The 27,371-nt window shown below is 33.6% G+C and overlaps 1 protein-coding gene across 1 annotated transcript in view; it reads right to left on the bottom strand.

Annotated features, from left to right (window-relative positions):
* Positions 1-6,236: 6,236 nt before the first annotated feature.
* Positions 6,237-27,371, bottom strand: part of MED14 (mediator complex subunit 14) — a 59,719-nt gene continuing 38,584 nt past the window's right edge. Inside the window, exons 17-31 of the mRNA XM_074300822.1 lie at positions 24,410-24,570; positions 24,173-24,319; positions 23,992-24,083; positions 22,005-22,157; positions 21,394-21,663; positions 19,663-19,809; positions 17,295-17,406; positions 16,544-16,675; positions 15,025-15,207; positions 13,559-13,794; positions 12,409-12,588; positions 12,206-12,313; positions 10,359-10,484; positions 9,349-9,541; positions 6,237-6,979 (exon numbers count right to left, since the gene is read on the bottom strand). Of these exons, the coding sequence (XP_074156923.1) occupies positions 6,906-6,979; positions 9,349-9,541; positions 10,359-10,484; positions 12,206-12,313; positions 12,409-12,588; positions 13,559-13,794; positions 15,025-15,207; positions 16,544-16,675; positions 17,295-17,406; positions 19,663-19,809; positions 21,394-21,663; positions 22,005-22,157; positions 23,992-24,083; positions 24,173-24,319; positions 24,410-24,570 (2,314 nt within the window). The 3' untranslated portion in view covers positions 6,237-6,905. The remainder of the gene's footprint in view (positions 6,980-9,348; positions 9,542-10,358; positions 10,485-12,205; positions 12,314-12,408; positions 12,589-13,558; positions 13,795-15,024; positions 15,208-16,543; positions 16,676-17,294; positions 17,407-19,662; positions 19,810-21,393; positions 21,664-22,004; positions 22,158-23,991; positions 24,084-24,172; positions 24,320-24,409; positions 24,571-27,371) is intronic.

Raw genomic sequence — 27,371 nt, 5'->3', positions numbered from 1 at the left:
ATTTCCAAAATCCCACGACAAAGGACAATTGGATACTAAATAATTGTAGTATACAAAGCTACTCTGGTTTCTAATACCCACTTCCTTCTGACCAACCTCTCCAAATCTTACCCACATCTCTGAGACACAGAATCTCTCTCTGAGGACTTCATTCAGGTAGATGGCTGTTCTAATAGCTACTTTTCTTCAACACTACTGCCAACACCCTGAAATTATTAATGGTTTTCAAGCTGATGTATCTTTCTTCTCCCATTGGATACAGTCTTGCTTCCTTCTATCTGATAGAAAATAAAGAACCAGAAAACAATAAAAGACACTTCCAGACTACCCCTCAATTTAGCTACTCTACTTATAGTTATCTCTATCATACTGCACTTCTTACAGGAGCTCGTTTGCTCACTTGTAAGATTGCACAAGTATTATCCCCATATTAGAGAAGAAATAAAGGCAGAAAACATCTTAAGACATGTTATCTGTAAAACAAACAAGAGAATTTGATTAGATGCTCTCAAAAATTCCTTCCATAGACTTCTACAAGTCTGATTCTGAGGCTGATTCGTGACTTGCCAAGATGACATGGATAGTAAATGTTTTATTAAAAACACACTTTTAAAAGTAAATTTCATAAAGACCCTGTAGAAAAACGTGTATTTTCACTTGTGGACAGCCCCCTCATTTAGAGCCTCTTTTGTCGATTTTCAAAGTGTACACCAAATTAGAAACAGAGGGGAGAGGACATTGTAAATGCCTACACACCAAGAGCAGCAAAAACGGAGAAGTCATAGGAGAAAGAAATGCATGAAAAGAAACACACACACACACACACACATATATAAAGAGAAATGCATAAATATATAGACACATACACACACACATATAGATAGGCTTCCAAAAAAAGTAAAGCAAATTGGCATCACTTGAAGCCCTAGTAGGCTGAAATCACAGCACTTATCTCAGTAATGAAAGAACATCAGGGAATTATGTGTCCTATGTATGAGACCAGGCAATATATATCTGGGGAATAATTTTTCTCTAAAGGTTTAGTGTTTACAATCTACTAGATCCTCTATTTCAAATACTCTTTAGAAGCCATGTGCTACACTCTTCTCTTACTTCTGACTTAAACCCATTTCCCTAGATCCCTGGCTTTGTCTAATCCTAGTCTCAGTAGATCCCGAGTCCTTTGTTAGATCATCCATCAATCTATCAAGACATGATCATTCTATCTTCAACAAAGAGAAGATCTAATTCAGTTCCAATTGATCAATGAAGGACAGAGTCAGCTACACCCAGAGAAGGAACACTGGGAAATGAGTGTAAAGTGTTTGCCATTTTTTTCTTCCCGTTATTTTTATCTTCTGAATCCAATTCTTCTTGTGCAACAAGAAATTTGGTTCTGCACAAATATATTATATCTAGGATATACTATAACATATTTAACATGTATGGGACTGCCTACCATCTAGGGGAAGGGGTGGAGGAAAGGAGGGGAAAATTCAGAATAGAAATGAATGCAAGGAATAATGTAAAAAATTACCTGTGCATATGTATGGTCAAAAAAAAAAGTTATTATAAAATTAATAAAAGTAAAATTAAAAGGACCTCTACATTTGTATTTTGTAGGGTTTTTGTTTTTAGCATAAAAGAGTACTTTATTTTGCCAAAGGGCTTTTTGTGCCTTTGAGATTATATGATTTTTGATTTTTAATATGATTATGTTGATTTTTTTCCCTAATGTTGAATGTTTCCCTTTTATAAATTCCAATTGGATATAATAAATGATTTCTTGCATAAAAAAAAAAAAAAAAGACATCATTCCTGGAAACTCTTCTCTCTTGGTGATTTCATCATATTTCAATTGTGACTGCAGATGACTCCAAATTTATATATTCAGCTCCATTTTTGTCAGAACTCCGGTTAAACAGCATCATATCTTCTGGATGTTTCTACCTGGGTGTCTTGTTGGCATCTAAAATATATGTTGTAATTAGAACTCATATTTTTCCTCCTAAACCTGGCTCCTTATAGCCTTTTCTGTTTGATACCCAGAATTAGATTTTATAAACCCCTCCAAAATTTGATTAGTTACCCAATCTGGTCATTTATCTTCTTGCATAATCTCTATAATGTGGCCAGTGTAGAGATTCATTATTTATCAATGCTATTTCAATGCTCCTATCTACCTACTTCTGCCAATGTTGGCCTACTTTCAGTCTGCTATATAAGTGCCAAAATAATTGTCCTAAGTACAGGTCTGACTCAAAAACCTGAAGTGGCTCCATGTTATCTCTAGGTTAAAATCCTCCAACTGGCATTTAAAGCTCTGTGCTGATTAATCCAACATTATTCAACGTTATCCACTTTAAACTTTCATTCTACTTCTTGCAACTACCTGCTCTCCACACTTCCCATTTAGTCTCTTTAAAGAATCTCAGAATTCTTTCTGGAAGCCCCTCCACTTGTATGCTCTCTTCAAAATTTAGCTTAGGTGCCACTCCTTCTGAGCAGCCTTTCTTAATCCCCACAACCCCCCAAGTTGTGCTTTCTCCCCCTCAAATTATCTGGTTTTACATATCTATATTCATGTTGTATTTCTGCCTAAGTACTTTGAAGACAGAATGCCTTGAACATAGTAGACATTTCAGCTCCCAGAGGACAACCAGCTTGATCTTGTGTAAGAGAAACTTATTCTCTTGATGCCTTACTGGATTGTTGAGGAAAAAGGCATACTTTGCCCTGTTCTTAGAAATACCAAGTGGCCCCAGGCACCTGTGAGTTCTCTATTTTTAAAAACAATTTTTGTCTTTTTACTTATGACCACCTGAGACGGTCCAGAAATATTCTGTTGTCATTATATGGCTCTTATTTTAAAGAGATACATATATTGAGTCGAATACTTTTATGTGTACTTTTCCTAGGCTAGACATTCTTATGAATTTTTTAAATCAACTTAAGTGGCACAGAGGTACTTCACAGAAAACTTCCAGAAATATCACCACCTATAGAATCTTGATTTTGTTGTTCAGTTGTTTTTCAGTTGAGTCTCTTTGTAACCCCATTTGGTCTTCTTGGCAAAGATACTGAAGTGGTTTGCAATTTCTTTCTCCAGCTTATCTTATAGTTGAGGAAACTGAGGCAGAGTTAAGTGATTTTTCCAGATCGTACAGCTAGCATTACCCAAGATGAGATTGAACCCAGGAAGATGTCGTCTTAATATTCTATCCACTGTGCCACCTCATATTAAATCCACTCTGAATGTTTTCATATAAAATCTATGCATGCTATCCCTTCTCTAATAAATGAAAATGGGTGGGGGATCTTGGAACACAGGGAAAGGAATTTATAGGGAACAATTTTCACTTTGGTATCTTTTCCCACTGTATTCCATGTTTGTGGGGCACAGATTTATGCTTTTCATATGAAGAATACTATGGGTACTTAAAAACATAGAAAAATGTTGCAAGCCTTTGTTCCTTCTTTTGACTCCAACTAAATAGGAGGGGCTCACTACGTGGCTCCTTTTTTTTGGTTGACAGCTCCTTGAATTCTGAGTAATTCTTTGAATTCTTAAGACACTTTAAAATCAAGCATAGCCCAGGAAAAAACTCATTTGTTACAGTCTCACAACTGTGCCTTGACTGTTGTAGTGGCTGTATTAATCTGCAATTTGGCCAACTAGCCATAAACCCCCTTATAGAATTCATATTAACTGGTTCTCTTCTGTCATGTACAACAGTGGATTTCAATAATGTCTCAATTTGTAAATTTGAATACTGAAAGGGAAATTCTTTTGGTTATTATATCTATTGTAGAGACATAATAACTAATAAGTATAGACAAAACTTTAAATTTAAAGTTTTACAGAACACATTATAATTTGATCTTGATAACCATCCTCAAGCTAGTCAAATTTATTTTTATTAGCATCAATATAGCCAATACTAAGCTTAGAAATATAATTTACCTATATCTAACTATGTATTAAGACATAATATATATAATTAGTATTCTTCACCTTTAGCTTCATAACTACTGATGAGAGTATAAATGGGCATCTGAAGATCCATATTAAGCTAAGTATTGTTATTGTCAGAGGGCCCTAGTTAAATTTTACCTCTACCACTTACCTCTACTTGACCTCTGGCAAGCTCCTTCATCTTTCTGTGCCTCAATTTCCTCATAAGCAAAATGAGTGAGCTAGATTAGAAGGCATCTATGGTACTTTTTCATTCTAAATCTATGATCTAGGATATGAGTCATACTAGAATTCGGCATGGTCCCATTAAGAAGCTACATTCACAAAATACTTTCTATTACCTACTTAAGATAACAAGTGAATTTTCTATTACTAAAATTTCCTTGCCACTGCTTTAACTGCATTAAATTCAATGCTAAATGCAATGAATACTAAGGATTTAATTCAATCACACAAAAAAATTTAAATGGCTGCTCAACAGATATTTATGTTTATGCCCTTATTTGGCTCAGGAGCTGTTAAGCAGAGTTCAGCCTCTATTAAAGGTCGCTCATCATATGATTTTCTTAAAATATTAAAATTCTTCCTAAAATTTTAGCAGACATTAAAAAAAAAGCAGTAACATTTTAGTTATGAGAATTTAAAAAATTATTTCAAGGAAGTTATAATGCACCTAAAATAAACCAGGCTCCTCTCCAAAGCATTTTCAGCAAAAATAAATTCATAAATGTTAGTTCTCTAAAAATTATGGTACCATTTTTGCTCAGTGTTGTTTAGATAGTATTAAAATTGCATCATAAGTGAATCTCAATTAAAGCTGAAGGCAGTCATCACCCCAATGTCTATCTATCATCAGTAAAGTCCATGCTGGCTGCTGCCACTCTTGACACTCGGCAGGAGCAAAAAACTCAGGATATCCTGTGTTTTCTCATCACCAACTTTAGAAGCCTAAATTTGAGCTTTTATTTTGTAAGTATCCCTCATTGGAAGAGATGGATTCCAGCAAAGTTTACTGTAAAGGAAACTTTTGTGAAGTAAATTGTCCTTTGATTTACACTATAAAATCAGATTGCTGCACTGTAAAAAAACAAAACCAAAACCAAAACCAAAAAAACAACCATGGCATATCGATATGGTAACATCACATTTAAGAATGATCTAAATAAGGCTTTTCAAAATCATGTATTTAAAAAAATAACATTTTTATAAGTACCCAACATAATAAAAATAATACTGTTAGAAGTCACAAAATTAAAAAATCTAACAAAAATCCCCAATCCCAAACCTCCTTGTATTTATGGAATTGTACGTTTAATATTAAACCCAATAGAACAAAAATTAAATCAATGTTTGTATCCTGCATCCTCAAACTGATGTTACCACCATTTTAAAGATGAGAGAAAATCGAAGGAAAATGAAGTTAAAAGAAGAATTAAAAAAAGGAAAATATAAGTCACCAGGAGAAGGTTCCATAATAGTCTCAAGGTTGGGTGAGAAGCACAGCAATATCAGGAGGCGAAAGTAAAAGAAGCCTTAGAAGGAAGACAAAGGAAAAGTCTTGAATCTGATTTAGAACTTAATGGAGATCAAAAAGAGTGAGAATAAACTGATGGGAACTATAATTTTCATGAAATGTGAGTCACAACAGGTAGCATGCTGGAATTTGGGTATTTAGTAGCGATGGAAGCCCAATCAACCTATGTAATTTAAAAAACAGAATTAGACATTATTAAATGTACAGGAAAATCTTATGTTGATTAGTTAATTCAGCATAATACCATTTCTAAGTTTTCCTAATGTCAAATCACCAGAAGTTCTCCCTCCTTTCAGATAAATTCTCAAGTGAGTCAAAAAAATAAATAACTAGATACTCACTACCATATCATGATAACGGCACAAATGGATTCAAGTGGGGTTGTCTGAGTGAAATAAAGGAAATTTCTTTCAAGGCTGCAACATCTTAGTGCTATTTCTTGAAGATTTTAGAAACAGAGTATTTCCCACTGATGCATGGCAAAATATCTTGGGAACTAATTTTATCCAATGGGAAATTTTCCATTTTCTCAATGGATGAAAAATATTACTACAATAATTATAAACCATGGTCATATGTAGCAATCACAATATGTGTTTTACCCACTCAAACCCTACAAAAAAAGAGCCATGATTTGGTGAAGACAAACTAAGAAAAGCTATGATGGTTTAAAGAAAAGGAAACTGGCTCAACTTCAAAGTATACAATCAAGTATTTGTAGTCAACTTTCAGTCAGATATATTATTGCAAATGAATGCTCCCACCAAGTTAAAGGTCAGGGGAGGAACTGAGTTTATATAGAGTTTATACACACACATTAGTACTATTATACTTTTTTTTAACCTAGTTTTATTAAATATTGCTTCCTTGGGATATGTTTATAACAAACCCCAGAACATTTTCATGTAAGGATTCAAAGCGGTCATATTAAAATACAGCTTCAATATAAAGTTTATCACAGTTTTACAGTATTCAAAATGACAGACCTGCCTTTTAAAAAAAAAAAGAAAGGAAAAAAAAAAGGACTATTACACCCAAAACATAAGAAAACAATTAAATAAACAAGTTTGGCATTTTTCATAATTTTTGTAGTATAAAACAGAATATTAAATCTATTACTGGCAAGCTGACACTGACCTAAATCTAGTTTGAAATGTGTCCCATTTAAACACACTATACAAGATCACTGTACAAAAAGGTTGATGCGCATTGTGATGAAAGAAGTGCATCCCTGAAAGTTTTTTTTTTGCCAGTTTAGTATATTTATCTCTTTAAAAAAAAAAAAAAAGCAACAAATCATGTCAAAATGTCCTTTTCCTTTTTTAAACTGAAGGCTTTTGATTTTTTTTTTGTTGTTTTGTTTCATTTTTCAGCCTTGTTTAAAAACAATAGTGTCTATGGACGCCCACCAGGGGGCAGTGTAAGATTAGCCATTAAATCACGAACAGCTGGGAATATTGTGCATTCACCTGTAACAGAGAAAAATGTTAATTAGCTATTCGCAACATAGGAAAGAGGATCTTAACACAACTGATGGTGGGGTTAGTGTTTAACTTGTAAGCAGTAACAAAAATTGGAAAATTAAAAAACTTAACTTTATAGGTTATCAGCTATAAGGTAATACTTGGAATTTAGAAGAAATTTCTAGCTAATTCAAATCCAGGGTTTTAGTTTAAAAGGGTACTCAATAATGTCAAAACTGAAAATTTTCCATAGTAAAACCTTTGCCTCGACTAAGCATTAATAGAAGTTAGATTTTAAGGCCATATTCGTTTCTAGCCTTTGAACCTAGCAAATAAAAGTGTTGATTAACTTTTATCTATACAACAAAATTTTCATTAAAACCCTATCAGCATTATCTAGGAAATCTACCAGGGTTTTCAATAAAAATTTAGGTAAATGGTTATCCTCTCAGAGTAACTTTAAAGATAGAACTTTAAAGATTTTCTACTAAGTGAAATCTTTTTTTTTTTTTAATCAAAACTGAGATTTCTTCAGGAAAAGTGTTATATCCATCAAAAACTTCTGAGAAGGGATTTTAACCAAGAATGCAAATATAAGAAAAGTTTTGAGGTTGGGATGTGTTGTTTAATGTCTTTCTGCATGCTACCCCCCTCCTACATGACTTGCTCTGGCCAAACAAAACAAACTGACAGTTTCTCCCTGTTCTTAATCTGATCACTTATATATGATTATATATATGAACAGTTAAAGAGTGCAACTACTTACACAGAATAGTCTATATTAAACACACATAGCACCCTGGAAGAAATTGGAATCAAACATTAGCTATTGTTAATTGTCCTACTAAGACAATGATTTTTGGTTACTTTTCATTTAATCTTTAACCCATAGAAATAGAAAACTAGATAGATAAAGGAAACTGGAATGTGAGAGCTTAACTAAATTATATATTTAAAAATTTCCCTCCAGAATAATGCAAGTAATTCTAAACTCCAAAAAACTTTCTAGCTTCCATTTATTTTCATGATTCCTAGTATATAATTTTTTGTAGTTCATTGAAAATTCATCACTCTAGGTGAAAAAGTCTACTTGGTTAATACAGTCTGAAATCATTCCCCCTACTTCCCCAAGAAAGTATAATTTTAAATTTTACAAAATATAATGCCACTCAACCTGTGAAAAATGAAGATTGTTAGATTTGATAGTATTCAACCTTGATTCTTGAAGAATTTTACTTTTCGCCCAAAGAGGTGAGAAGCCAAAGGAAGAAATGAAGATAGCAATATGAAAGTTGAGGAAGTATTGCAATAAACAAAGCATAACCCTCCCTACTGCTACTGTATTTCTTTTAAGTTGTAATTCAGTTAAAACTTAAGAGGTAAGAAGAGACTACTGTGGTTACTTCTGAAATTTAAAAAAAAAGTACTTTTTTTTCAATCCCTTAATTTATGAGCATGAATAATATGGGAAACCACAATTTTCCATCATGTGAGAAAAAAAACAAAACAAAAACAAAACAAACAACCTGCTAAGTATAATTTCTTCTATGATTCTTAGTCCTAGAGAATTTTTGATAAGAAACTTTAAGAATACATTGAATGAAATCTTTTTGGAGAATAATTTCACTTCATTTCAAAATGTAAATTGCTATCTTATTCAGATTAAAGAAAGTCTTCTTTGGGATGAGTCAAATGGAGGAAAGTTCCCCCTTTTGAATTAAAAAAATTTTTTTAAAACAAAATTTAACACTGCCAGAAGTCAAAAATTTTAAATTGAATGCTAACCATGTAAAATAAAAATTAAAGGGGTTTGACATTTAATAACATTCTGATTTCCTTGAAAAGGTTAGGTTTGAGAGCTTCACTGAGCACTTGGTGAAAATGTTCACTTGCACCCAACCTGACACTTACATAAGAAGCCCATACAGCAGTGATGCTAGTTGTATCAGTTTTTATTCTTCACAAAACATATGAATATACAGAACTTTTAAAGATAATTCTATTAATTTCTTATTCATCAGCCATGAAATATGATAAAGAAACATGCACTTCAACTTTGTGAGTTACAGAGTAAGTATCAATGCTGGGAGAAGCAGGGCTAATGGAAAACTTTGTTGTCCTAACTACAATCCTCTGGCAACACGTGCTATACATATAACTTTCTGGTAGTAGCAATGGGGACAGTCCCATTATTAAATCATGAACAAAAATAAAGTCTTGGCAGCAGAGAAATGAACAAAAATAACAAGTGAAGAAGGAGATAAAGTGAAAGGAGACATTAAGGGGGGTCACAACAAAGAGAAGTGAGGAGGTGGGCGCTTTCTCATCAGAATCTTAAGACCCATGTAACAAAATACCATCTACTGGTCATGTACCTTGTCGAGGTGGATTCATCTCAGCAAACCTCTTTAGTATGTTGCTAACCATCATGGGTGCAGCAACAGAAGAATTCTGCTGTCGGGGAATGTCTGCCTGTTGTGTTGTACCTGAAGCCATATCATAAATAATTGGAACAATAATGCTAACAGGTTCCTGGGGAGGTACTGATGTTTTCTGAGTTAGCTGAAGCTGTAAGCAATACAACACACACAAAAGAAAGAATTAAAATGTTTAAAAAGATAAAAGAAAGTATATTAATTTAAGAAAGTTACTATTATTATATATAAAACTATATTTACTATATTATATATAAAAAATGAGATACTGTTTATAAACTTCAATTCTTTACTTTTTTTGCAAGGTAAACTTAAAATAATTGCTTTAGAGAGGTAATGTCTAAATTAACTATTTCAAGACAGCTAATTTCTATTGGTCCATTCTAACATTCATTGAGAGGCACTGGGGATAAAAAAGACATATAGATCATAAGTGCTCTAAAGGAACTTAAAATCTAACTCTAAGACAAGTAAAACTACTATTTTGAGCTGCCAGGGTATTTTGGTGGAGTTATACATGAGGCATCTGGAAATACAGGTCTAGATGTTTTGGGACGAAACTAGGGGGAAAAAAGTGTAAACCAAGTGAAAAGCTGAATGCGCAAGGAATAGAGTGTAATTTGAAGAGTGTTACTTGGAAATAAGAAAATCATGATGTTAGAAAATGATTTCAATACCATGGAGATTCATGGACTTCAAAGCTACGGAGATACAAGACAGACTGCAAAAGTTGAATAGGTCAAGGTGAGGAAACAGAATATCTAAAATATAGTCTACTGACTGAATAATTTGGAATTGACCCATGAAATTCAAGCTTTCAAAGTACTAAAAACGAGGCCTATAGTTTGGCAATATTTGATTATTTACATAAGGGATACAAACTCAGTCACCATAAAAAGACCTCATTTATCTCTAAATCACTTTTAACTGTGATACTGGATAATACTTACAAAAAACAGCATTTTGGATTTGAGTACTACAGCAGGTGTCCCGGGAGGTGCAATAGGTGGTGCACTGGGAGGAATGGTAAGACAGAATTGCACATTCCATTTCAATTGTGTAGCTTGATCAGGGAACTATATTTAGAAATAAAAAGAAAATAATTGATAAGGCTATGTTAAATGGTAGCTCAATTTGGCATAATATGCTCTAATCTTTTAGTCTGAACATGTGTTACTACAAGATCACAAAAATATCAATTATATCCTATATTTTGATGAATTTATAATTTAAGAACTTAATTATGGATTTATATATAACTATCTTATCTACTCCCTGAATAGAAATAAAATCTTCTCCAGTAAACTAGATAATTCATCTTGATTAGGAGATCCAACAAACTACTCTGAAAACTCGGTCAGTGCAACTTAAGATGTGATTCACTATCTCAAGAGAGCAAGAGAGCTACTAACTGCTCTAAAACTGTAAAAGCTCTACTAGAGAAAGTTGTTTTTCTTTACCAATTTAAACAAAAAGTGATTGATCAAACTGATGCCCCACCTAGTCTATGATTCCCTCTCTAACCCTCACAAAAAACATGGGCTTAGAAAGGTAGGTTATTTTGAGCAGATAGAGCACTAGCCCTGAAGTCAGGAGGACCCGAGTTCAAATTTGATCTCAGACACTTAAAACTTCCTGGTTTTAAGGAGCAAGTCACTTAACCCCAATTGCAAAAAAAAAAAAAAAAAAAATAGATTCTCTGAGGTCCAACATTCTTCAGTCTGTTAAAGTTTTATTTAAGGTAATTATCTCTTCAGCCTATACCACTTTCTTAGAAGCAACTCTGGCTGTAGTTTTCTTTCTACTATTCTAAATGGTGGTTGCTTTAATTTGTTGTATATTCACTTCTTTTAAGTTTTTAATAACAGACATTTATATTGCATGTTGATCTGGCTAAACTTCTGTTTCCCATCTTTATGTCAAGTATCCTATTGTGATTCAAAACATTTAAGATTAATAATTTGTCACATGGAACTCTGAATCAAAGGTTTTTTGAAAATGCTCTTAGATATATAAATCGATGATCACATTCTCATAGCTGCTTCCTATCTAATATAGGTAACACAACCCCTCTAGCCTCTCTAATACTGCAATATGAGATATTATTTATATAAAAGCACTAAAAACTCATCCAACAATTTCTTTGGTTATTTTAAGGGTACCAATACAGTGTTTGCATTCTCCATCTACTGTCTTGAATTCTCACTACTTGGCTGGCTTATTTCCAATTATAATTATGCATGTCCTCCATGGTATTTTCTAAATAACTTCTCACAGGCAACTGGGTTATCACCATTAATGAAGAAATTATAAGCTAACTAGGTTCATAATAAAGGCAATTTAGCTGAATGATCCCCATTCCTATTTGTAGTTGTAAAATACCTCTAAGTAAAAAAGAAAAGAAGGGACAGGTAGGTGGTGCAGTGGATAGAGCACCAGCCCTGAAGTCAGGAGGACTTGAGTTCAAATCTGGCCTCGGACACTTAACACTTCCTAGCTGTGTGACCCTGGGCAAGTCACTTAACACCAATGGCCTTAGCAAAAAAAAAAAAAAAAAAAAAAAGGAGGCAAAAAGGTAAATGAATAATCACAGAAATAGAAGATAGACTTACTATTTTTATTCAAGTCATACTTTTGTTTATATATATATATATATATATATATATATATATATATATATATATATATATATATATATACACACACACACACATATATGCATGTATGTGCATATATATGCATATGTGGATGTACTCAATCACCACTAACAGATCTTGCTTCTTTCCTTACAACTCACCAGCTCTAGTTTCATGATGTGCACGCAGTCCCTGAGGATATGTGTTGGAGCACCTAATAGCTTGGTGAACGCTATTAGTGTATTGGCTTTAAATGGTGGTCCTGCAACCTAAAGAATTAAGAGAAGCAATTATTTTTTCCTTACAAACATGACTTCACATTTCATTTTTAGAAATGTTTAACTTACTAAAACTAAATACATACCCTTGTTTCAAAGAATTTCTCCAAAACTTGAAGTTCATCTGGTTTCCACTGTCCTGCATTTTCAGGTGTTACTTTTAGCTGAAGAGTCTGGTTGGTCTTGGGACTGAGGGCAACTCTGCACTTAAGGGCATCAGTCTTAAACATTATTACTCCAGGTTCATTGGAGTTTATTAGCTGTAGCTACAAAACAAAAACAATTTACACAAATATTAATATATTTGAGACTACAGGAGAAGTGAATAATTCAAAACAAGAAAGTTGATAAGCAGTTACTAATACTTCTAAACAGCCAAAAATCTACTTAAACATCTTAATTTTTTCATAAAACATTTTAAAAATGTGAATGGTTATGACTAAAAAAGTTATAATTAAATGACAGTCATTTTAAAACTCACTATGTTTATTTGCTTTGAAACTTAAATAAACAATAATATTTATAACTGGATCACAAATGTCACATAAATTTAATCACATTTTTTATTTGAAAGTTTTACAATCAAAACTGCCTGATAACCATTCCCCAAGCATATTTAAATATGTAAAAAGAACTATCAATTTTAGATGACATTACTTATTTGATTTTAAAAGCAGATATATAGATTGTTAGAATATTGAAAGTCTTCAAAAAAGCAAATACTCTTGTTTTAATCAAACTTAATGGCAGAATCTATAGGGAAGTCTAGTTAAGTACTTCTTCAGCTTGAAGATGACATCTGTCACAGAGGAACTATAAGATGCTAAAGCACAACACCATCACATCACGAAGAGATCTGAAAAGGTGTTGACAGGAGAAGAAAAGGGTCTTAGACCTGGAGACCCTGGCTTCTGTGCTTGTGCCAGGGTACCAATGCCCTTCAACAAGGACTATGTTGTCAGACCTAAGTGGAATGTGGAAGTAGAATCATCAAGGTTTCAGGGAACTTCTAAGAAAGAAATCAGTCGATTGGATAAACAGATCACCATCACATCAGAAATCACAACATAAATTAAACCTATTTATAATGCTAATATTAAGGGAAGAGTCCTTGAATCTGACTAGCTTAGTAATTAGAGAAATCATTTTAATTTTGCCATGAGAAGGAAAAACCCACATTCTATAATTTAGAATAATTCCTTTTACTTGTAAAATTATATATAAAGTATCAAATACCGTTTCTTGTTGAATAATCCTTTGAAGATGTCGTCTCATAATAACTGATCCAAGGAATCGCTCAAGTGGGGAGCAAAGGTAACTACCAGCCAGGCCAGGTACAAGTCCCGGAGTAGGAGAAGGTAAAAGTAAAACATTCAAGGCACTGTGAGTGAGGATGGTAGGTATGGATGCAGCCCAAGAGCGTTGAGGTAGTTTACGAGGTGGAGGCATGTTGGTTGGCATTGCTTGAGAACCTTTTTTGGGGGGGAGAGGAGGGGAAGAAAGAAAAAAACCTTGCTAATTTCAATTTTCAATGACAATTTTATTTTTCTCTATTTTCAACTTTACAATCCTTCCTATCTGAAAAAATGTTTGTTTGGTTTTTTTTAATTGAATAACCCATTCTGTACACTTAAGGCATTCATTAGATAGGATTCAATATGGCAGCAAATCTGAAAAGTTAGAACATGCTAAAACCAAAAAACTCTAGAATTATAAAAACAATTTTAAAATTCAAATCATTTTTTTTTATTTTATTGAATTTAAAAAAGGCCACAAAGTACTGTTGATAATAGCTACTTTTGTTAATCTATTCTATGAGAAAAGGGTTATTACTCAGTAATCTATTTCAAAAGATGGGCTTACAACACTAAAATGTGTAAATCGTACTCTTGAATATTTCAAACACAGCATTAAATAGATTTCAAACTGATTACAGTCAGTATAAACTTAAAGATAAGTGCAAAGGCTCATAAAACTCTTAGGGACAGAAGGGACCTCAGACATTTCATTTGATTCCCTTATTTTATAGATGAGCAAACCAAGGCTCAGAGAGAAGTGACCTGTCCAAAGTCACAAAGATCCATCTCATTTAAGGAAAATTTAGCCAATCAAGTGATGAACTTTTGGAAAAACTTCTGAAAACCTGTCTCCTAAAAAGCATGGATGGCCAGTTAGGTCTATAGTGCCTAGAATGCTGGGCCTGGTACCTGAGTTTAAATCTGGCTTCTGACACTAGTTATGTGACCCTGGGCAAGTCATAACCCTGTTGGACCTACTTATTTCACCTGTAAAATGAGCTGAAGAAGGAAATGACAAACCACTCTAATATTTTTGCCAAGAAAACCTCAAATGAATCACAAAAGTCAGAAACAATTGAAAAATGCCCCCCCCCCCAAAAGAGTATGGATGAATTAATTGGTCTTTTAGGGTTGGTTATCAGATATTACTGATTTCTTTTTTTCCCCTACAAATATTTCAAGTTTTTATTCTTTAAATTTTCAGTTGAATATAAAATGACTTAAAAATGATTTATCCTAAATCCTTTATTAAAAAGCTACTACATAGGTTAAGATTAATGAGCTTCTGTCATTATATTTAAATTCTTTTAAATGTGAACATAATATAGTCAGTTATTATGAGAGCAAAGAAAATAATATTAACACAAGGCACTAATCTATACAAAATAAGGTTATGAGATTTACTTGTTCCAGCCCGAGGGGAATGAGAAGCATCTGGAATAGGAGAATGTAGAGATGGATTGGCTGGTGACATTCCAGGCATTCGTGTTGCTGGTGAGGGACCAGACAGTTGAGGAGACCCTGGCCAATTTCCTGCTCTTCCACTTGGTGACACCATAGTATATGGTGAACTAGGATCAATGGTACCTATATAAGTTGCAAATTTTTCATTATTTATTTCAAATATAGTGAGAAAGTATTCAAACCAAAGGTTAAAAATGAAATCTATTCCTGTTTCAACACAATAATGAACTTTAATGTTTCTTTTCAGAGCAAAGATATTAATGCTACCCAATTGGATTTTTTTCCTTTAAAGACATTTTTAACTGAAGACTATATCCTAGCCTGCCACTTCAGAATCTAATGTGTAATTAACCAGGTAGAGTAACATCTGATATCACCATCTTCATAAAGACTGAAAAAGGGTACAATTCACCTAAACAAATACTTTATGCAATAATACCAATGCCTTATTCAATTAACTCACTAGACCCAAAGAGCATGCTAAAGGCTCCAAGGGACTAGGGACCTCATTTTACATTATTTTCTATCCTCCACACCACCTAGTACAATTTATAAGGTGCTTTAAGATAAAGGTCTTTTTATCCATACAACTAAGCTTGGCCAAAATTGAATCTAAATGATTTGTTGAAGGTTACATAGCATATTATACATATAGCAAGTGCTCAATAAATGATGACTAATCAGCTAAAATTAAGCCTCTATCCAAGGTATATATTCAAGACATATCTGTTATGGATATGTTTTATTATTCCAAGGTAAGGCTGACAAAGCTGAAAAAAGGATGACTACGATTTTCTTCATTTGACAAATATTCAATTTGCTAATGTGATTAGATTTATGATGCTGTGAAAGGCGACATCTTTTTGAAGGATATGGACTTATTTAATCATTTTTTTCTTGATACGTTTGTAACTTTTTCTTATTATGAACTTGACAAACACCAACAAATATGAACATTTCCTTAAGAAATGAAAAAAAAGGCTTCTGTGAAATCACAGATCTGAAATACATTATAACTTTTTATTTTTCAAAAGTATAAATTAAATTTAACATGGCAGAACCAATTCTGCACTACAAGTCTGTTGCCTCAATTTCCTTTGACTCTCTTTTGAATATTTCATAAATGTTTTATGGTTGCTCTTTAAATTCTCTTTTTTTTGGGTATCATTGTCATTAACCCTCTGCTTCCACCTTTCCTACAACTCTTTACCACAAAATAAAAGCCCTCCCTTGTTACAAATAAATGATCAAACTAAACAAATGTATACATTGGCTGAGTTTATAGATGTTTTTGTACATATTTTTAAATAAAAGAAAATTTTTAAAAAGGGACCAGAAATTGTCTCCTACAAATATTCCAAGTTTAATTCTTTTTTGGCTTTATTAGTCTGAATTTCCTAAATGTCTTATTTCAGAAAAATCTTTCAGTCTTATCATTGATTTCTATGTGAAAACTTACCATGTGGACTGGCAAAGCTGGCCCCTGGTCCTATAGAGATTCCATGTGAGGAAGGGGGAGGAGTTGGAACAAATGATGCTGGTGATGGAGCTCTCAAAGCACCACTAGGTGAACTGGCAGCATGCAGATTTCCTAATCAAGAGAGATGTAATCATTGAGCAGCTTTCATTATACTGTACATATTTCAATAATTAAAGAAATGTATCATTGTTATCAGTGTAGCTACTTGCTCCACAGATCTAGATTGTGATTTAGACTACTGAATGTCTATGGTAAGGAAAACAAAACAAAACGAAACAAAACAAAACAAAACAAAACAAAACAAAAAAAAAAACAACAACAAAAAACAAAAAACAAACCACATGCTTCATAGCCAAGCTTTCTGATGGGGGAAAAAACAAAACAAAACAAAAAACTCATCCCAAACTGGTTGTTTGGCTACCTGTCCACCGCTGGAATCTGATGCCTTGCAACTTGGTAGAGAAGATTAATTGTCACAAATGACAGTTTGTGGAAGATCATTATATATAATTTTAAATATTCATATAATAAAAAAATAAACAATAGAGTTTAAAAAAAGTAATGCAGACAAAGAGAACAGATAAATCAGCAGGAGGAAAACTTTGGATGAAAAGTAACTTTTACATGACTAGGGCAAATAACACCAAAATCTAGTTTATTGCTTACCAATACATTGATTGCTTCTAATGTTACTTGAAAGCTAAACGTAATACAATGAATGATATTTTACCTGGCGACTGTGTGTGCATCATAGAAGGAGACTGATTGACGGTATTATGATAAGATGTAGGTGGTGAAGTAAGAGGATAAGCTCCTGATGACCCTGGTTGCTTTGGAAATGGCTAAAAGTTTAAAAATAAAAGTGAAAACACACACTAATATGAAATACAATTAATAAACATTAACTCCAAATGAATGAGTACTCAAAAATTTCCTTTCAGATTTGTAAACAGCTTTCTATTTAAAAAAAAATCTTCCTTATTAAATGGGAGTAAAGGATAGTCCTCCTATACATCATTATTATGAAGTCTATTTATAAAATTTGAGTCTTATATGGCTATGATGCCTACCATCCCAAGTACAACAGAGACTTCCCCACCTCCTACACCCCTTTCCAACCTAATCCTTGCACTGCTTAACGATGCTGCTTCAAATTAAGATAATTTAACACATTCCCAAAACATTTTTTTTTAACCCTCTACTCCTCAAACATCTAATGCTCTGGCCTGAAATTACATAACTCCCTCTGGTTCCTTTTCTTTAAAAACAAATAAACAACAACAACAACAACAACAACAACAACAAAAAACCTAATTGTTATTTTACAGAGTAAGTGTAGGATCTGGACTTGTGACTTTTCCACAGAAGTAAATGAATCACATTATGTGGCAACTATCTAGTAATTACACTCTTGTGAATTCTTTGCTGGCCTACTAGATAATATTTTCTTCCTTTCCCATGTTGGCCCTTCGTGAACTAGTTCAATTCCACGCTATCTTTCTATTCTTTGACCAAAACACTTTTTTTTTTTTTGGACTCGGCATTTAAAATGCTTGTGCTCTGACTTTCCACTTCTTGGCCTCCAAGTCCCAATAAAAATTCCATCTTCTACAGAAAAGCTTTTATTTCTAAATGACTTCCTGTGATGATTATTTTTAACTTATCCTGTATATAGTCTGTTTGTTCATTTATTTGCATGTCACTCCCCCCATTAAACAACTTGGGACAAGTTGTTCTTAGCACAATGCCAGGTATACAGGAGGCACTTAATAAGCATTTATTGTTATGCTTATTAACTGACTGATGCTCATAACAGTAATGTCCTGCTTCCTGCTGGGACTGAATATAATATTCATGTAAGAATTCAACAAAGAAAATTTAATAAGACTCTTTAGGAAAGTGTGTAGGGAAAAAAGAAATTAGGGTAACCAGCAGGAAGACATATATCAATTTCTAATCAAGATTGGGTTGGCTAAGGACAACCAGCTTGAAGTTCATTGGTTTTAAATATTTTTAGCTCACTGAAGCATGTTATAATTTAGCCACAGGAGAACACTGGTAGGGTAGGAAATAGTACAATGGGTCTCAAGTCAGGAAGACCTGAGTTAAACTCCAGCTTTTGCCTCCTTCAGTTTGCTTAGTTGTGAAACAGATATAAATATAAATATTGTGATAGATTAAAAAAAAAACACCTACCTCTTGGGTTTTTTGTGGATCAAATTGCTTGTAACATGCTCTGCAAACTTCAAAAGGCTGTATAAATGGTCGCATTATGATGTGGGGTTCTGCTATTTCATCTGAGATCATATGGTATAGAGCTCAAAAGGATTTTAGAGGTCCCTCTAGTGCCACCATTTTAAAAGCAGAAATACTGACATAGAGTTATGTTTTGCCCAACATCATAAATGGAAAAAGGGCATGATATCTAGGCCCATTATTTAATTACAGGTAATGCAATGTGGGTACCCAATAGGACCCAGCTAAATCAACAATAATCTGGTGCTTCTAGGGCCCCAGCATCTTAGATCATTAGTACTAGAAACTGTCTGAAATTCCTCCACAGAATTCCCTGTTCTATGTGAGTGTAAGAAAACATTTTGTCTTTGAGTAGTCTTCAACTTAGGGTGAGAAGAATAGGAAGGGCAAGGTAACCAATGCCTGGATATATCATAAAAGGACCACCTGGAAACTGAGAAATCCTCTATGAATTGCACCTGTCAAGCATAGTTTCTCTTCTGGTAAGATGGCTGGGCATTTGATTCCTGATTCTGCAATAAGGTCAAGATTTTCTGACCAGACATAAAAATTAGTTATCCTGCCTGTGGGATCTACAAGGAGAAAATACTATACCATTAAGTCACCTATATACCTGAAACAAATTTCTGATGGGAGGAAAAATTTCAAACTGATATACTGATATAGAACTTGTCATTTATTCTTATATGGTGAGCCAATTCCATACAAGGTGACAGCCTTTTTTTTTTTTTTTTTTTTGGTAAATGTGATTCATTTAAGCTCCTATTCAAATAAAACTGGTTTAGGGAAAAAAATAGATTATATGTTATATGATAATATTCTTAAGCTGTTAGCATGCTTACCTGTTGTTGGGGGGGTGCTTGGGGCTGTAGCTGTGATAATAAAGAATCCATCATATCACCCCCTATTGGAGATGGGGGGTTGTCATCTTCATTTACAGATCGTCTTCGAGCATCTTGATTGCTATCAACAAACATGTTCAGGAATGTCTGTAGATACACAGAAATGCACTGTTTACAGAATGAATACACTATTTAAAATGTTTTTAATTTATTTTAAAAATATCTAAAAATCAGCCAACAGAGACTCTCATGGCCCCAAAAGGGAAATCTTTCTTACATCAAATTCACCCCTAAAACAAATACCCTCAGGATCGGTGGCAAAAGTCAAAATCTACAGAATAAGTACCTTATCAAATGACCATACCTTATCAAATGACCACCAAAAAGCATTCTGATTAGAAAGCTTTTAAGTGTATGTTAGTACAATCAGACAAATATCTTCCCTCTTGCTCATAGTACAATCAGACAAATGTTTTCATTCTTGTTCAGAAATGAAAACAATTATTTTGACAATTTAAGTATTTAAGTATTAAGACCTGAAAAACTCCTAGGCCTAGCCCACAAATCATTTGTTACTAATTAAGCTAGTTATCCTTGGGCAAGTCACATAACATATCTAAGTATTCCCTAGGCTGGGGTTTAGGTAGGCCTAAATTGCCTAATCTGTAAAATGGTTGGATTAAATGATCTTTAAAAACCTTTCTAGCCCTTATATGAACCTATGAGCAACTTTAAAAATTCTTTCTTTTTTAAACTTGGAAGTATACAACAGAGGGAGTATGGAACAACATTGTTAGGTACCAAGTTCCTCCTCTTCTTTTCCCATCATAATTGGCCTGATGAGAACTAGGAGATGGAAAAGTTTTCCTGACTGCAGACTACACTGGGCATGACTTCCAAGGTTTGTAGCATCTTTTCTGATGCCCCAAGTAGGATGAGGATTCAAATAGGACAAAAATGAATTTCAATAAACTTTTTCCAGGAGAAAGTAAATTTCCTTGATAGCAGGAACTTTTTTTTTTTTTTTTTTTGTCTTTGTAGCCTTAATACCTAATAAACAGGATAGAGATAGGGTCTGACTCATGACTTCAAAGACATAGGGAGACCCAAAATGAGGGAACCCCCTCTACCAATGCAGGCTGTTTTTTTTCTCTTAAACAGTTTTAGTTACGGAAAAGCACTGAAAGTTAAGTGACTTGTCCAGTCAGACAGCTAGTAGATGTCAAAGGTACAATTAGAAAATCTAGATCTTCCTAAGGTTAGCTCTCTATCCACTGTTATGCTGCAATGGAACTACTACAATTAGCACATAATAAGTACTTAGTTAAAGACTTGCTAAATTGAATTAAACTCATACTAAATAAAATCGACTTTCCTGGCTTTAATACCTTCTGAAGTATTCTAATGGGCAGCACCATTCTTTTCAATACCATTTCCTAATCAGATGGAAGAAAAATTAAGGACATATTTTTTTGTCATCTTATTTTTAAAAAAGAAAGTATTTCTAAAAGACAAAGGTTGCCACAAAATCCAAGCAGACACATGTAATTTAACAAAATTCCTATAATCTATGTTTTTAGAATGAATTCAGAGTAGATGAAGCAGATGGAATAATTTTTTCCTTTTTTTAAAAAAAAACTGAAATGCTTTTCCTGTGCAAAGGAATATTTCAGGATATATTTTAATGTTTCCTCACATATTTAATATTGCTAGAATACTTAAGACTATTACCTTCAGTCCTGGTGCTGGATAAAAACCTTCAACTATTTTACTGTTGTCAAAAAGACTGTAGGCTCCATCACGTATTGCCACAACGCCCCTACTCCGGCAGTATATATCAATACAATACATATTCCTAAAAGCCAGCCTGATATGAGTAGATGACTGAGGCAGAATTGAGAAGCACTGGTAGGCAGTATTAGTTCGTTGTGTCAGGCCTAACATTGGCACAGTGGGGAGCTTATTGATGGCATTTAATGGAGCTTGAGTATCAAAAAGTACCTATATAAGAAAAACACACACACACACACACATTGAGAAGTTAAATGATCATCAACACATACCAGCATTCAGTGTTTAGCAACTGTTACCTTCAGATTTCATTCTATGAAGAAGCTGGAAACACTATTTCTAAGGCCCTTTTGATGCTACCCATCAAAATTCCCCTTTGACAATATCTAAAACACAATGAGACATCAAACAAATTAAACACCTCTGCTGTTTTAAAATTTTAAAAGTCCTCAAAAAGACCCCAAGTGACAAATGTATTCCTCCTCAACTTATGAATAATTTTTGCATACAACTCTGACTTTAGTTAAATCCCAGGAACTTATATTTCTTACCTGTAATAACTGGACCACATTTGGGGTTTTGTTGAACATCTCCTGGAGTTGATGGAGGATAGTATTGTGACAGTTACTGCAACCTGAGTTTGGACCAACGGTTCCCAATGAAATATTAAATTTTTGATGTGAAGAGTTCCACTGAATGCTAATCTAAGTAACAAAGAACACAAATTTCAGAACCTAAGAAGTGCTCATTTAGATTAGGCTAAAGAAAAACCCCAGCAAAGAAAGAGAAATGTAGAAAATCGAAGATCTGTATGTGAAAGTGATAGGTTTCTTATGTTGAGTAAGTTCTCAGTTAAAAAACTAAGAAACACACTAATATAGGTGAGCTTAAGCTCTTTCCTTTTTAAGTCAGGACAGATGGAAAAGAATTAATAAATCAACTTCTCAGACAGCAAAATTTGGCTGATAAAAAAATTACTACAGAGGTCAGAATGCACAAACTTCCAATCCAATGTTATGTCTAAAACAGTATTTGAGTTTATCCAGTTTCTTTTCTGAAATGAAACAATCTTTTGATTCTTACTCTACAATACCAGAGAGCACTTTAAACAAAGGAAGTTATTGATTATACCATAAGACAAGCTTATCCAGTTAATATGATTTTCTTGAATATCTCAAAATCCATTCTTAAAAAGACCATCATGAAGTAAGGCCACTGAATGTTAGTGTAAAGATATCTAGCTTTAAATTTATGTATGGAAAAAGATAAAAAAAAAATTTTAAGCGACAAAGTGCCCCCTTACTTTCTACCTCCCCTTCCCTCTCCCCAGGGGAGTGTCTGTTCCTTCAGGACTGTTGCTCTATCCACTGTGCACCCAAAGTGCCCCCTTAGTTAAAAAAGCAGCAGTGTTTTCATCAATTCTAATATTTCATCAAATTTGTTTAGGGTCAGAATTTTCAAAATAAAACCAAACCTCACCACTTTTTATATTTATAGGCTGTTTATAACTATAAAGTACTCAAATTTTCTCTATAGTGGTCACTTTAAAACTATAAGTCTTCCTGCTTCCTGAATTAAGAGAGTCACTAAATTATTATAGAAATAAAAATTGCATTAAGCCAAAAGGTAAAAAGAAAAGTCCCCAAAATTACAGATACTCATTGGAAAGGATATATTATACAATTAAGAACATAAAACTATTCCCTCTGCCCAATGAATTTAATTGTGTCTCAGTAAAAAGCAGAATTGAAAAATAATGTAATACAGAAAGTGCAGGGCTTAAGAGTCAGGACAGAATGAAATTCAAATCTTGCTTCCTATACATAATAGTTGTATGGCTTTGGCAAAGTCATTTAGTGTCTCTAAGTTTCAATTACTTTAAAAAGAGGGATGATGACAGTGCTTAATCTCCCAAAGTCCTAAGGGTGAAGATACAGGTTTTTTTTTTAAGCACTTGGTAAATCTTAAAACACCAGGCATCATCATCATCATCATCATCATCATCATCATCATCATCATCATCATCATCATCATCATCATCATATTTATTGTTATCAGAACTACTTGGTGAGAGGATCCGTAAAACTTCTTAAGGAAATATAATGAAATGCTGCCCAACAGTATTCAGTCATGTATTGATGTATATCAGTATTGATGAAATATTTTAAATTAAAAAACTAAGGAAAATTTATTTTTGGCACTATTTAGGTTAAAAAAAATATTCAAAATAATAGCACTTTATGCCTTGTGAAATTTTATTTAATAAAAGCTTTTTATCCTTTATAAGTAAATATTTTGAAATCTAAAAAGTCACTGGATCATAGGACATAGCTCTAGAGATGGAAGGGCCATCTAGTACTAATTCCCTCATTCCAAAGAAGAGAAAATTAAGTTCCCAGGAGGTTAAGTCCTGAGACTAAATCTCAGAAGTCTTCCTTATATTTGTACTCCTACTGTAAGAAAGAAACTTCAGATTTCCAATTTTCTGAAGTCATTTAAAAACCCACAGCTACCATAATAAAGACTTAAATCACTCACTGAGCTTCCCTTGGTGGTGCCATAACACAAAATAAGCTTGCGATAATTATAGACACGAACTTCTGAGAAAATATTTAGATGAGCAGGTATATCTAGTGGAAAGATAAGAGAAAAGGAAATAAGGTTACAATATATACAAAAATAAGAATAAGCTAAAAAGAATCAGAAAAATCACACTTACCTGGTAGAGACCGTGCAAACTCTAACACACATTCATATAACTGTGCAATACTATTCCAGTCATTAAGAAACATCTCAACAACTTTCCGACCACCAACAGGTTCAGACAATAAATTTTCATATGTCAAGTAAACATGCCTTGTTGGTCCTGAGGTATTAAGAGCAAAAAAACTGTTAACTGGTGAATGAAAATTGATAAATTTATTAAAATTCATACAAAGTATATAGAATACCTCACCTTGTTCTCTGGTAGAAGTGCTACTAAGTGGACAATTTGCAAACACTAATTCTGCCACCCATGTACGGTTGTTTCTACCTTGCAACCGGAAAGTGCAATCAAGAAGAGCACGATCTAGTGCCTTCTGGGTTTCTTCACTTGTGCCTTTACATGGTGGTATTCTGATGATGAAAAAAATTACATATAAAATATATAATTACCTCAAATACACACAATAGCAAAATGTTCACATTTAACTAGGTTGGAAAGAAACTTCAGTTGTAACAGCACTAAAAGTAACTTGTTGCAAAAAAAAAAAAAATGCTATTAGTAAAAAAAAAAAAAGTATAAGGTCAAATTTTGCAAAGAGATACTAATCCTAGTCAGTAATCTAATATGGTATAAGACTCATTTCAATGGAAAAAGTGACTAATCAGGAAATACCTTCCAATAAGCATATCTAAAAAAATTGCTCAATAGTGAATGCTGAGAGTGACTACAATACAAAGCCATTTTAAAAATTACTTACAAAAACAAGTTTTGATTATGTAGTCATCATAAAAAATCAGAGCACAGGGAACCATGGCCAAATGGAAAATCTATAGATTTGGATTCAAAGCACTATTCTGCTTCTTATCTAATGTTAATGGACAACTATTTTCACCTCTTAGTTTCAGATTCCTCATGAGAAAAATAAGGGACAGGATTGGATGGAACTAAAACTAAAAAAGTTAATTAATGTTAGCTCTCTAATTTTTTTTCTTTTTCCTATATTTTGATAACTATATTTCAATATTGATTCTCCTATTAATTTATGCATTTAAAAACATTATTCTGAGAAGTCCATCAGACTACCAAATAAAGTTTAAAACCCCTCAACTAGTTGCTTTCTAAGGTCCCTTTTAGGGTTTAGCATTTCCTGCTGTTGTTGAAGTCGCTTTCAGTCCTATCCGACTCTCTGTGATCCCTATTGGGATTTTCCTGGCAGAAATACTAGAGAAATTTGCCATTTCCTACTCCAGCTCATTTTACAGATGAATATAATGAGGACAACAGAGTAAAGTGACTTGCCCAAGATCACATAGCTAGCAAGTGTCTGAGGTCAGAAGGTGGATGAATCTTCCTGACTCCAGGCCTGGTTCTATGTGCATTATGGTACCACTTAGCTTCCCTCTAATGTCTTCCATGACAACTTATTCTATCAGCCTGGTTTCTTGAAGAACTCTCCTGAATCCTTTCTCCCTTACAGCTTTCCCTATCTCTCCTGGTCCTCTTCTAGCCTGGGCGACTACTCCTTCTCAGTCTCCTTTAATAGTCTCCATTCAGATTAAGCTCATTCACCTTGTCTTGGGCCCCATTCTCCCTCTATAGTATTTTGTTTGGTTCATCAGTTCCCATAAGTTTGTCATTGCTATATACAAAGTTCCCAAGGCAATTCTTTCTTTCTTTCTTTCTTTCTTTCTTTCTTTCTTTCTTTCTTTCTTTCTTTCTTTCTTTCTTTCTTTCTCTCTCTCTCTCTCTCTCTCTCTCTCTCTCTCTCTCTCTCTCTCTCTCTCTCTCTCTCTCTCTCTCTCTCTCTCTCTCTCTCTCTCTCTCCCTCCCTCCCTCCCTCCCTCCCTCCCTCCCTCTCTCTCTCTATATATATACATTTTACATTCAATGTATTTAAAACAGAACTCCCTATCTTTACCCCAATCCTTTTTCCTCCATTTTCCTATTATTTTCTAGAGTACTAGCATCCTCCCAATTATCCACACATGAGTGCCACTGATGTGACTCACTCCACATATCTAACCAACTACTGAATCATGATGGAGCTTCTCATCTCCTCTTGCCTTGATTGTATCTACCTTCTGATTGTTCTCCCTATCTCAAGTTTCTACTCCAAAATTCATCCTCCCCTCACATGGCAAGATTATTTATTTTCCTTTTAAATATTTTTTTATCAGTCAACAAATCTGTCCTCTCTCCTTCATTCTTCTCACTGGAAAAAAACAATGCTTCCTCTCCCCAAATCTTTGCCAAAAAATATGCACAAACAAAAACATGGCCAAATTGGCAATGTCTAAAAATATACATCTCAATATGCACCATTTCTTGCCTTCCCTCTCCTCCCCACCTCTATGTCAGGAAGTGAAAAACATGTTTCATTATGGGATCCTCTGGAATCATGGTTGCTCACTGAGTTCATTGGAAAGTCTTTTAAAAATTGTTTGTCTCTACAGTATGCTATTGTATAAATTGTTCTCTTGGTTTTGCTCACTTCACTACAATGAGTCATAAAAGTCTAGAAGTTTCCTGAATAACATTAGTTAAATCTGTTAAACAGCCATTTCTTTTAGAACTAATAAGCCAGTAGCAATAATTTTGAAGGCTAACCCCTAGTTTGTTAACTACTAAATATGTTATTGAAAATTATGCACATATCATATTAGGACAATTGCTTCCATGTACTCTTTATTTATAGTTTTCCTTTTCTATTAGAAAGCAGCATTTGAAGAAAAGATGTTTCTAATGTTTATGTATTTTAGAACAAAATGAAAATAACAATTTTGAAAAACATGAAGTACTATACAAATACTTCCTAAATTTGGGTAACAATGAGGAACCAGAACTTTTCCATGTGTCCATTAAATAGAGGCCAGATGCTCTATAAGGAGAGGACAGAAAGAGTTCTTAATCAGGTACAAGAATTTGGATTAGATGGTTTTTGAGGTCCATTCCAAGTCTGAGATCTTGTGATCCTAGGATATTGTTTACAAAGAAAAGGACTATAAAACATTCCTTTGTCTCTAGAACTCCTTCCCCTCCTTATTTTACCACTAGATTCTGTCTTATGGAATAAACTTTTGACTTTTTCCCTCTACCTTTCCTCTCACACCATAAAGTTTATCAGGTTTTACTGCTACTGTCAATGATGTTTCCTTTATCTAGTCTTCTTTTCAATTTCTACAACCACCTTTCTACTCAAAGGAACTACACA

This window comes from Sminthopsis crassicaudata, chromosome 3 (assembly GCF_048593235.1).
Source record: "Sminthopsis crassicaudata isolate SCR6 chromosome 3, ASM4859323v1, whole genome shotgun sequence".
Taxonomy (NCBI): Eukaryota; Metazoa; Chordata; class Mammalia; order Dasyuromorphia; family Dasyuridae; genus Sminthopsis; species Sminthopsis crassicaudata.
Note: the sequence above shows the minus strand (reverse complement) of the source record. Positions and strands in the feature narration are given on the sequence as shown.